Raw genomic sequence first — 12,533 nt, forward strand, 5'->3', positions numbered from 1 at the left:
GATTCTCAGATTTACTTACCCAGCTCTACCCTCTTTCTTTACCTGAAATCTTGTCTTTCCATTTGCCTATTAGACAACTTGAACTGAATATCCCATTGACATTTCAAAATTCAACATCTTAAACCTGAACTTGTTTTTCCCCCCCATGAATCCTTTAATCTTCCCCAAATTATAAGAGTACCATTCTCTAGTCAGCCAGATTCACAATCTAGGTGTCATTTGTGACTCTTTACAATCTCTAGTTTCTTCATATTCAACTGGTCATTAAATCCTGTTGATTTTACTTTAAAAATACCTCTTTCATATGTCCTTTTACTCATTGACATTGCCTAACCTAGGCTTGGTGAGACCTTTATCACTCCACACCTGGACTATTGCCTACAGGTTAATCTGCCTGTCTCAAATTTCTCCCCACTTCAGTCCAGTCTCCACTTAGCTATCAAAGCACACATCTGATCATTTCTTCACTAGAAGGTGACTCCCTTTTTCCTCCAGACACAAAGATAATATAGTCTGGTTTTCTTGAGCCCTTCATTCCCTTGGTTATTCTTATTTTTATACTTCTTACTTTCTTTTCTCTGTCAAATATAATAAAGTGATATGGGCCTCCCTTCTGTTCTTTGAACAAGATATTGCATTTCCCAACTTGATACCTTTTCATGCTTCTCTTGTACGCAAAATTCTCTCCCTTTTCACCTGTCTCCTGGTCTCCTTCAATCTTCAGTTAAAATACTACTCTCTACAAGAAACCTTTTTCAAGTCCCCCCTTAATACTAATGCCTTCCTTTTATTATTGCCTGAAATTTATCCTGCACATTTCTCTTGTTTGTATGATGTTTTCCCCAATTAGATTATGAGCTCTTTGGGAAAAGGCAGGTTTTTGAATTTCTATGTATCCCTAAGTACTTAATATAGTGCTTGCACCATAGTAACATAATAGCATAATATAATAACATAAATAATAACATAATTATTATGAATAGCATATTGAATCACCCTGGGGGCTCACAACACAGTTTTGTTTTTGTTGTAAGGGGTTTGCAGAACAAAAATTAGTGAGAACTACTTTTTGCATTAGAGAGTTACTTAAAGAATAAAAAGGTTAAGTGATTTCCCAGGGTCACAGAGGCAATATGTGGCAGTTTATGTCCTTTTCCTCTTACTTTCTTCTTTTTTAAAAAAGTATGTTTATCTCATTTTTTAATTTATGGAATAAGACAAGCATTTTCATCACAAAGTATAATAGCATATCTTTATAACTGCAATACCACTGAAAATCTATTCTGTACAACTTGCTATTTATTTTAAATATATAATATATAAATATATAATAAAAGGTTGCTGACTTGACTTGACTTGAGTCAGAGCTTGCACCCAGGTTTTCCTAGCTCCAAGATTATTTCTCTATCTACTATTTCACACTGTGATAGTAAAAAAAGACTAATTTGGAATTATTTTCTAAACACAGTGAATTATTATCTAAATAATCTATCTATAAAATATTGTTAATGAAGAATTTTCCTCTTAACTATTTTACTTTTCATTTTATACTGTGGAAAATTTTTACTATCATCAAATTGAATGAATTTAAGCAGTCAAAAAGTACTTATAAATCTCAATGAAAATGACAATCAGTTCAACCAACCTCACTGGAATGCATCCAAAAGAAAAATTATGAAGGTATTACAGTACATTGAAGTCTCAGTGAAATATTTTAATGGATTCCCAAAATCAGTGTTACATAGCATGGAATGAGATGAACAAGAAAAAATGCTTTTAAAAATCTTAAAAGAAGTCAATAGAGCACAAATTCATTTGAAGCAAATATGAACATTAGAAACTGTGTTGTTTCAAATTGAAATCTCAAGTGCTATGGACTCAAGATAACAGATGATTAATTTACCACACTGTGGGTAGTAGAAAAGATCCTCAATCCTATTGAAATTTGTTTGCTTTAAATAGGGAATAAAATCTGAGATCACTGATATAAGAAATTCTGACAGAATATATTACTGTGATTAACAAAGTTGGGCAATGGGACTCCACATTGATGTTTCCTGCCTCATTCCCCTGGCTTCTAAAAAAAGAAAAGACTCAGCCATTACCAAGAGAGATTTTCTTAAGTTCAATATGAAACCCAGAAGACAGCACAGGGATTTACTTGAAAACCTATAGAGTACAAAGTCCTTTGCAGTAAGTGAATAATTTATAAAGGAGGCTGGGTGTTAGAAAAAGCAAACTGTGATAAATTTAAAACACTGTGATTGAAGGCTAGCTTAGGCAATCCATGGTGATGGGCATACTGAAAAGATTAGCAATGAGTATGTAACTCAAATGGAAATAACTAGAATAAAAAAAATAGAATCCTTAGAAGGGTTCTAAAAATTAGAGGACAAACTGAGGGCATTTGAATGACTTCCTAATCTTAAACAGGAAGTTTAAGGCAGGGAGTTTTTCTTTTTGGTATCATTCTTCTCTATCCCCTACATTAAGTAGTGTAAGTCTGATTTTTTTTTTTTAGTAAATGATCAAGATAGATGTAATGGTTTGCTAAAATCTGTGAAGATCAGAAAATTGTGTTTCTGCTGTTAGGAAGTACCTCTCAGTTGAAAAGTAGAAATTTGTTCTACCTTAGGATTTAACCTGGTTAGTTGCCAGAAATTCTATGAATCTTATTTGAAGAAAGAACTATACCAAAAATATCTAGTAAAAATAAAAACTATGAAAAATGCTTGTTCACATGACTAGGGTTTGAAAATAAATTGTAGAGGTTCTGATGAAAATTAGAAAATGAAATGGAAAGAAATTTATTTGGGGGGGGATTTGTGGAAATAAATGTGAGGGCATCGATCAATAGTTGAAAATGTTAAGGTTATAGCATTAATATATACTAGGATAGGCAAAATATTCAGAGTAGCACTTTTTGTGGAACTAGAACCAAGGTATGTGCCTGTCAACAGAGGAATGTTGAAACAAATTGTAGTATATAAATATAATGGAATACCATTACATAATAAAAACAATATGAAAAATTCAGGATAGCATCAAAGACATGAAATAAGCAGAACTAGGAAGAATATATTTTATATATGCACACACATATATGTTTTATATATATGCACAAACATATTATATCTGCATACACAAGCATGTGTTTATAATATATAGAACCGTGTTTAATGCTCATCAAAATATATTACATATGTATTAAATGATATGATAATGAGTATAAATTTTAATGTAAATAATACAAAACAAATAAACTGAAGATATTATAATGACCAAACAGTCCTAGAAAAGATAAAGAAAATATATACCTTCAATGTGGTGATAAATATAGAATTTTTAAAATAGTATTTTAAGAGTGTAATGATGAGTAAATGGATGCTTAATAAAAAAAACAACTTTAAGTTATTTGATTAAAATTTTAATCACAGAAAAAGGGTAATAAAGTGGATCCAGTATTAATAATTGTAGGTTAAATACATACACATAATTTAGTTTTGTCATAAATCCCACTGAAATTTTGTGCTCCAAGGTCATTGTGTTGTTCTTGATTAAGCACTGCATTCATTTCCCGTGCTTACAGTCCTGATGAATCATTGGCTACTATATAAAAAAATTCCTAATGTAATATTCCCCAGCATTTTTCCTTTACTCATTATAATAATTAGCAAATTATATTTCTAGGAAGTTCTTTCTGGAATTCTGCTGTGGCAGCCCAATTTCTAAATATTCCTAATTGCACACACCATGTTATCTGAGGAGCTAGAAATATCTAGTTGTAATTCTCTGCATAATTAGTCTCCTCATGCTCCTTTCAACAAGTTAAATAACTCAATTCATTTCATGTCCACTGCTTTGGATCTCTTTCCAGTTCTTTTGATTATTTCTTTTCCTTTTCTCTCACCACCAGATTTCTTATACCCTTGTATCTCTGTGTCCACCACTATAGCTCCCAAAGAACACAGATTAATATTCAAGAGCAAAAGGACTGCTTTTGATTCTCAAAGAATAGCTCATTTCTCAATACTTTAATCCTAAACTAATTCCATACTTAAAAGAAGAAAAAAATGTTGCTTAGAATTCAAGAAATTACTTTTAATGAGAAACAGAAATTATAAAAATTTGGAAACCTCAAATACTTGTGTTCTCTTTCTGTTTAGTTTCTCTTTCTCCATAATTTGACTCCAATCCACCAAACTAGTTTTATTTCATACTAATCCCTTGTATTCTCTCTTCCCCCCCACCCTGGGCTTTTGAGATTTCTCTTTTGTGATTCTCCTCCCATCTCAGTGAAAAACTACTCAGTATCCTTTCCAAGATAATTGATTATCCATGGTCCTTCCACGTGTGAGTTTGCCACAGTCCTGGCACCTCTCTTCTTCTTTACACCAACTTTTTCAGTGTATTCATAGCTTCTTCTCTATTACCTCTGAGGCAAATATAAACTCCACTTTGTGGTACTGAAAGCCATTTGAAATTTTTTTACAATAACTTTCTAGGCTGCCTACACCTTACTCTCCATTATCCACCCAATTGTTCTGTTGACTTAAGTGACATTCCATATTTTATCTTCATGCCTTTACATAGTCTATTATCATCACTCAAATACTCTCCCTCCTCACCTACACCTCTTGCCATCCTGAGCCCCCTTCAAGTCTCAGCTATCACAGACTAGATCTAATTCCTCTGGATCCCATCTGAAATTGTTTTCTCTTTATTTTGCATATCTTTTATTTACTTATGTATGCATATAAAAGTCATGTTCCTCTAGTAGAACATAAGCTCTGAAGGCTGACAGGGTCTGTGTGTTTGTGTGTGTGTGTGTGTGTGTGTGTGTGTGTGTGTGATTGTGTCCACAGTTCTTAGTACACACTAGACCTTTAATAAATGCTTGTTGGATTGAACATTTTAACCAAACCTATTCTTCATCCTCTGTTCTCCTTCTTTCCTTATGCACACACCATACTTGAAATAGCCTCTCCCTTGTTCATTTTTTGACCTTTCTCACTTCCATCAAGGGTTCATTTAAATTCCATTTCTTTCTTTTCTCCTCCTCCTCCTTTCAATATCCACACCCAGTCAGCAAAAGTGACCTTACTTTTCTCTAGTTGGTAGCACTTTGCTGATTTGTTCCTTGAATAATAATTAGTCCTTTCACTTCATTAGATTGTAAATCCCTCTAGGTTCTGAGAGCTGGGCTCACAATGCATCAAATTTGAATTTCTCAATTGAAAATGATAAGTAATTGATAAATGTTTAGTGAATTAAATTAAATACAATGAGTGTGTGTAAATACTATTCTGATTTTACTACAGTATATGAATGCATATTGTCTTTTCTGGGATATGAAGTCTCCTATAGACCAAAGAAATAGGAAAAAGGGGAAACACATTTACAAAGATTGGTGGATAAAAGATGAAGTGACTATTAAAAGAAGGAGTTATAAAAGTACTTTGTAAAACAGAAACATAAATGACAAAAATAACTGTATTTTATCCTCATCAACTGCTTTAATTCACTTTTAGTCCATGAAAAAACTATCTAAATACTTTTAACAAGATAAATAAATTTTCTACCCCATTTATTTATTAAGAAACTAACATTACTTACGTATTGCATAAGGAAAACAGTAAAAACATCACTTACCAGGGGTTAATATAAAATGCCAAAAGATAATCAGTCCAAAGACATGAGGGTAGCAGAGTTAGGAAAGCAAAAATACTCCTACGCCTGTGAGCATTAATAGATAATAATTGTGGGAATGAAAAAGCAAGATGTTAGTAATTTAACCATAAAACAGAAATCAGTTTCCTAAAAGACATATTCAAATGACATTTAATTATATTATTAAAATGAAATATCATTCTATGGAATTTCAAATATAAAGGTTATATGTTAACTCTGGCAAATAATCTATGCATGATCTTATAATCTCTAGGTAGACTTAGTTTGTGATAATTAGCTTGTTACATGGTGGTTATGGAATATGTTTAGTAATGTTCTTATGGGTTTTTTTAGGTCTTGAAAATTTCTTTCTAAAAAGACATAACTAGAATGAAATGTGTTGACAGAGATGATCTTAGCTAAATTTTATCATTCACTCTGGAAAGTATAGTATACTTTGTTTAATAAATACTTATTAAATAAATGATGGAATAATGGAATGCACAATCTTGTTTTAATATATAGGCAGACCACCAAGATTACCTCCCTGGAAGTCACTCTGAACAAAGATCAGAGATTTTGTTGCTAAGAGATGCACAATAAAGGCAGAGACTGAGAGCTCTTTAGTTTTACCTAGCTCCTTTTTCCTTATTCTGAGTTTTATTTGCATGTCATTCAAATGCATGGGAACTCAAGGGAACTTCAATGCTCCATACTCACATTTTTCTTTTGCTGTTTTGTTGGGTAGAATCCCTGAAATTAACAGATTAACAGGGATTTGACAGGAATTAAAGGGATTCTCTAAATTGTAAGGATAAGCAAATTTGGTTGGTATTTCTATTTTTTTACAGTTGCTTAGATGGGTACAGCTGTCATGGTTTTAGGGCTTATAAGCTAAAAAGAGATCTTGCCCCTTCCTTGTAAGGAAAGAGGCTTCCAGGCAACTGCACCCCAGAAGATGATAGGAGAGGAGCCAGTAACATTCAAAAGACTGTGTAGCTGAAGACCAGCAGATGGTAGCAGAGAGTAACACAGTGAACACTGCAGTTATGGATCAATAGAACTGTCCAGCAGAGAAAAAAATGTGACATGCAGACGAAAGAAGCAAAGACACTGACGTCCAGCAAGGAATGGTAGAGAGAATGAACTATGTCAAGACCATGCCATCTTCAACTGGCTCAGATTCTTAAATTTACAGTGTGAGCATTTACATTTTGGAAATCAGTAACTCTACAAATCAGCTCTTCTTGATCTAGCACCTAGACTTAAGAAAGTGATTGAGAAAATGTTAATAATTCAAATTGAGCTTAAAAGTATATTACTCTAGTTAAACATGCACAATCTTCAGAAACCTGTCATTCTACAAGATAATATCAAATCTAAAACTCATATCTCCTCAGATCATTTCTTTTTTGTTTGTTTTTTTTTTTGCAAGGCAAATGGGGTTAAATGACTTGCCCAAGGTCACACAGCTAAGAAATTATGTGTCAGGTTAGATTTGAACTCAGCTCCTCTTGAATCCAGGGCCAGTGCTCTATCCACTGTGTCACCTAGTGGCCCTCTCAGAGGATTTCTTAACTCAGTTCCAAGATTTCATTCTGCCTCATAATGGGTAGATGCTCCCTTTTTTCAACTTTGTATGTGTGTGTGTGTGTGTGTGTGTGTGTTGCCTCTTTCATTAGATTATAAGCTTTTTTTGAGGACAGGGATTGTCTTATGTCTTTTTTATTTTATATCCCCAGCCCTCATAGTAACACTTAATAAATGTTTATTGATTCTGATTTACCAGCACACCTCTGTGCTAGTTCACACAATGAGCAGCTGAGAGTGCCATGATAACATCATCAGAGATTATCAGTGACTCTGCAGGGTCAGAAGTCTGAGTTTCCCTAGCAATATGTGCCATGAGTATATGTATTTCCTTCAAGTATTCCACTGTGTATGTGAATATACAATCTCTTTCATGCCTGTATTCAGGAGTTACCTATGGATGCCCACTGCCCCTTACTCTCTGTGATAACTCATTAAGGAATGAACCACTCTGAGCATTCGAGGGAATGTTCTCATCAGTTATTTTGCCAGCTATTTCATTAAATATCCTTTCCTTTGAATGAATGGATCTTTCCTATTTAAGAAACTATTTTAGGTCATATTTCTACAAAACTACATTATATGAAGCCCAACTAAGTAGATGAATTTTGGTTTCAAATTCTTCCTTATGAAATTACAAGCAATTTGAAATCAATAAATACAATAATTCACACAGAATTCTGGATTTAAGTGAATCTATGATTTAATCCCAGAAGTCAAGTGTGGTATGGTATCAAGTTCCAATGTTTCATCAAGAGTTTAAAGCAGGGGCTTTTACTTTATTGTTTCATGGATACTTTGGCAATCTGGTGAAGCCCATGAACCCCTTCTCAGAATAATATTTTAAAATTAATTGAAGGAAATGCTAAATTTCAGTTAGAAGTCAGTGAAAGATAATGATGTATTTTTTTCCCACTCAAATTCAGAAATCTGCTGAAATGTCTTTATCTCCTCAAATGAAGATTCTAAATGCATGATTTGGGTCCCAGTTCAAATGTCCAAATTTTTTTTAACATCCACTTTAAAAAAGGTAATATGGTTATTTCTATGCTAAGCAGTAAATTGGGAAGCACATGTTGACAACTTTAAACCTCAGTAGGAACAATTCACATTTATGTGGCAATTGAATGTTTTAGGAAGTGCTAGCTGTATTACAATCTGGTGAGGAACAAGTATTATTGCTCTATATGCAAATGAGGAAACCGAAGTCCAATAAGTTTGAACCTAAAACATCAACATGGACGTGTTTGCTTGAATATGTATCTTGGTCCAATGCTTTTTAAATTCTACCATGCTACCTTTAAAAAATAAATTTAATAAGCACATTACTCATCTATTATGAATAAGGCAGTGAGTTCAATGCAAGGGGGAGAAAGACAAAGTGCATTCACTTGACAGGATTTGTTATAACAAATCTTCACTGAAATGATATTACTTTCTTATTTTTTCAGGGTTTTTTGACAAGGCAATGTTGTTAAGTGACTTGCCCAGGGTCACACAGCTAGGTAATCATTAAATATCTGAAACTTGATTTGAACTCAGGTCCTCCTGACTCCAGGGCTGGTGCTCTATTCACTATTCCAACTAGCTGCCCCAATAATATCTTCTTATAAAAAAGCTACCTGGTCACTTAATTATCATTATAATTATATAATGGATCCTTGATTATTTCTTTTAATCCTGCTAATCTTGCAGAACCATAGAACTGAGTTGTATAGAAAGGTCCTAAAAGCTGAAGAGTAGGAAGGGTAACATCTATATTACTTTAGATGTCCCCTGTGTCCATTCTCTAACATACATTGACCATGTTTAGTTTATACACAATTCTGGAGAACATAATCCAAGAGGATTAATTAAGGAACTAAAAGGAAAAAAAAAACACATGTAGAAGGCAGAAACTTCACTAGGACCTGATAATTGCACTAATTGACATTATTTAACATGACATACTTTTGGAAATGTATTCAATTGGAGGGAAGGGCTTTCCAGTAAAGTAAATTTAGCATCATTTTATCTTTTGCTTTTGAAATTTTTTGTGAGGAGAGAGGAAAGTTATGAAAATCTCTAAAGATTTTTAAGCTGGGTGCCCTCCCCAAGGAGGTATTTATTATTTTACTATGAGAAATGTATGAATAGATAAAGTGATTAACTACAGTTGCATTTGTGACAGCTTAAATTGTGTGATGAGATGTGAATGAGCATGGGCTTTGACTCTGGATGGACCAGTTTAATTTTGCTCTTTTAAATAATCTTCCTTGTTTATAAGGGGGACAACAAAGGTGAGAGAATCACAAAAACCCAAAGTTTATGTCATCCATGCCCCTTATCACTGTCTTCTGAGTGTATGAATTAATAGTTGTAGTTCAGAAACACTACACTGTCTCACTTGTAAGGATGTCCAGCCATCTCTTTCAGCAAAGTAGAAAATCAAAGATGGCAGCAAATCTTGAAAAAGGACATGTGTTAACTCATTGAAATTCATCATCTTACTCAGAAGACTAAGATGTTTCTGTGAATACTAATGTTTTTGTAAAAAGAAAGATCACTTTTACTTTAAGAAAATCTAACAAAAGAATTTTTCAATTCATTTAGCTATTTTGTGTAGCATTCTGTCCTAAGCTTAGGTTCAATATTAATACATATATATATATATATATATATATATATATATATATATACCGTGCACAATAGTTCAAATACACAGAATAATATCAAATAAGTGAAGTTTGTTTAATTTTTTGTAATAAATTAGCAGATTAGCTTGGCCTCTACATTCTCTGTTACCTTTGTCATTAGAGAAAATCTTGTTTTAATATACTTATTCCAATGCAATTTTAATCCACCAAAACCCTTATCAAAGTATCCTTAAGTAGGGAATTAAGTTCCCTTTCTCACCTTACCATAATGAGAAAATCCAGGCAAAAGGGGATTGGGGGGGAGGGAGAGCAGCAGGAAGAAGTAAGAAGGTAGCGTCTGCTGCCAGAAGCCCTAATGAGACACTAATGTTTCTAAAGTTGCTTATAAATGGAAGAAGAACTGAAACCTCAGAACAAAGTTTCCTAAATTCATTCCTATACAGTAGTTTTAGAGATGGAAATATGAATTTCTGAGGTCAAATTTTCCCTGAAACATTTATTAGCTATTTGATCATGGGTGAGTAAATCACTTGCATCTCTTGACTTCCATTTCCTTATCTGTAAGTGGGGATAATATCAGCACCTATCTTAGAGAGTTGTTGAGATAATCAAATTATTAGAGAAGCAGGGACTCTAAGGGGAAAAATAAGTTTTAATCAACCAGCAAAGATTTATTAAGTACTTAGAATGTGTCAGACATTGAACTAAAGCCTAAAGTTATAAAGAAAAGGAAAAGACAGTCCTTACTTAAGGGAATTTATATTCTATTATATAGAAAACAATATGTAAATATAATTAAATTCAGATAGCATGTAAATAAAAAATAGAAAGCAATCTCTGAAGACATTGATAGCATGTGGGGTAGTATGGGAGTGGGGAAAAGGAGAAATAAGAGTATGAAAGAGCTTGTAAAGAAGGTAGGATTAAACCTGAATCTTAAAGGAAGCCAGGGAACTGAAGCAAAAGGATGAAGGAGTATATTCCTAGCATGGAAGACTAGCCATTAAATAGCCAAAAAATAAATACAATTACAAAGTATGTGGAAGGAAGTATAAAAAAGACTTTAAACATAGGGATAGCAAGTTTATAAAGTTTAAAATTCACAGATAATTTTAAGTTTTTTATAGAGATACTAGTGAAAGGATTTCCAGAGACATAGATTAAGGCATTTCTAGTTGTGATGACAAAAAAGAAATTTTGTCTGAAACTGTAGAAGAAAAGATAAATGCAAGGAAATTATATGACCAGAAGTTTTGTGATTAGGCAGTAGAAGATAGGATATTCTGGAGGAAGATTTAGTAAAATGTCTCTACATACATGAAATGGATCCCTGGGAGAAGGGTTGATATGTCTGATAAATAGGAGATCTCAAATACTTTTGGAAATAATCTGTTTTGGAAACTAATCTATTTTGCCTTCTCAGGAATGATGTTTCCTTTTCTATTTCTTAGATAGTAAAATCCCTGCCTTGATTGCTCTTTAGTTACCATGAGCATGGCGGTTCAAGAGACTTCTGACAGAGGTAAAGAGATGCTTGTGAGGAATATGCTTTTCAAATTCAAGCTTCTATCATGAAATGAGAAGTCTAGGTTCAGAAACCATCAGGTCATTCCTTGAGACAAGATAATTAAAGGCTATTTGCAAGCAATGTATAAAAGTCAGGAAAATCAGAACTTCCAAGCAGTTTTTTTCTAAACTGATCTCTATACCACGATTGCAAAGACTGCTTATCCTAAAAGGAAGAGAGCTAAAAAGAAAAGAAGGAAAGAGAAAACCATAGTTTTTCAATGCTGAGGATCTGGGGTATCTTAATGGTTTTTATTGAGAGTTTCTGCTGTGTTGTTTCCATGGGGAAGTACTGTGTGTTGATCTGTTTAGGGAGCAACCTAATGTCTTGGAAAAAGAACACAAGAGTGTGGAAATTATGACTTTGTGTTTCAAGGAACATAGAAGCTACATCCTTTAAAATATGTTTGAGTCTTTTCTTATTCTTTTGGATATTCCTGCATTAGAGGTCAGAGGAACTAGTCAACCAAAAAACTAACTTCATGAGTTACCATGGGAATTTTCTAGTTTGAATATAATAACAATAAAATTAATAATAATTAATAATAAAGCATTTATGTCATGCTTTAAGGTTTGCAAGCTGCTTTTACAAATATTATCCCATTTATCCTCATTTTTAATCTTAATTCTAGGAGGTAGATGTTAACATTTTACAGAAGAGGAAACCGAGGTAGAAACAGGTTAAATGCCTTTCCAATGTTCACACAGCTAAAAATTGACCAAGGTCAAATATGAATTCAGGTCTTCCTTATTCAAGGTCCAATGTATTATCCAAGTGGCTATGTTGCCAAGTAACCAAGGACAGAACTATGAACCCTGGATATTGACCTTATATTTACATATTGTAACAAGAGTAGTGTTTCATACTCAGAGGCCAGTGAAAGCTGGGTTTTAAACAGAGGTATTGCTGTGCAACGCACAGTTACCTGGAATCGGAGTTTATATCTCTTCCTTCCCAATGTTCTTTGAGAACAAGCTCTTGCTCATTTGCTCATCATTTCAATGGAGTTCTTATTTAAGCCCATGTGGCAATTAGGTGATCTGTTATTTGAGTGACTGTTTTATCCATTT

At 33.3% G+C, this 12,533-nt stretch overlaps 1 protein-coding gene across 1 annotated transcript in view; it reads right to left on the minus strand.

Annotated features, from left to right (window-relative positions):
• The window catches only part of PTPRO (protein tyrosine phosphatase receptor type O), a 235,431-nt gene that overhangs the window by 52,261 nt on the left and 170,637 nt on the right, over nucleotides 1-12,533 (minus strand). The window contains exon 17 of the mRNA XM_074194368.1: nucleotides 5,653-5,736. Coding sequence (XP_074050469.1) covers nucleotides 5,653-5,736 — 84 coding nt within the window. The remainder of the gene's footprint in view (nucleotides 1-5,652; nucleotides 5,737-12,533) is intronic.

Source organism: Macrotis lagotis, chromosome 7, assembly GCF_037893015.1.
Source record: "Macrotis lagotis isolate mMagLag1 chromosome 7, bilby.v1.9.chrom.fasta, whole genome shotgun sequence".
Classification (NCBI taxonomy): domain Eukaryota; kingdom Metazoa; phylum Chordata; class Mammalia; order Peramelemorphia; family Peramelidae; genus Macrotis; species Macrotis lagotis.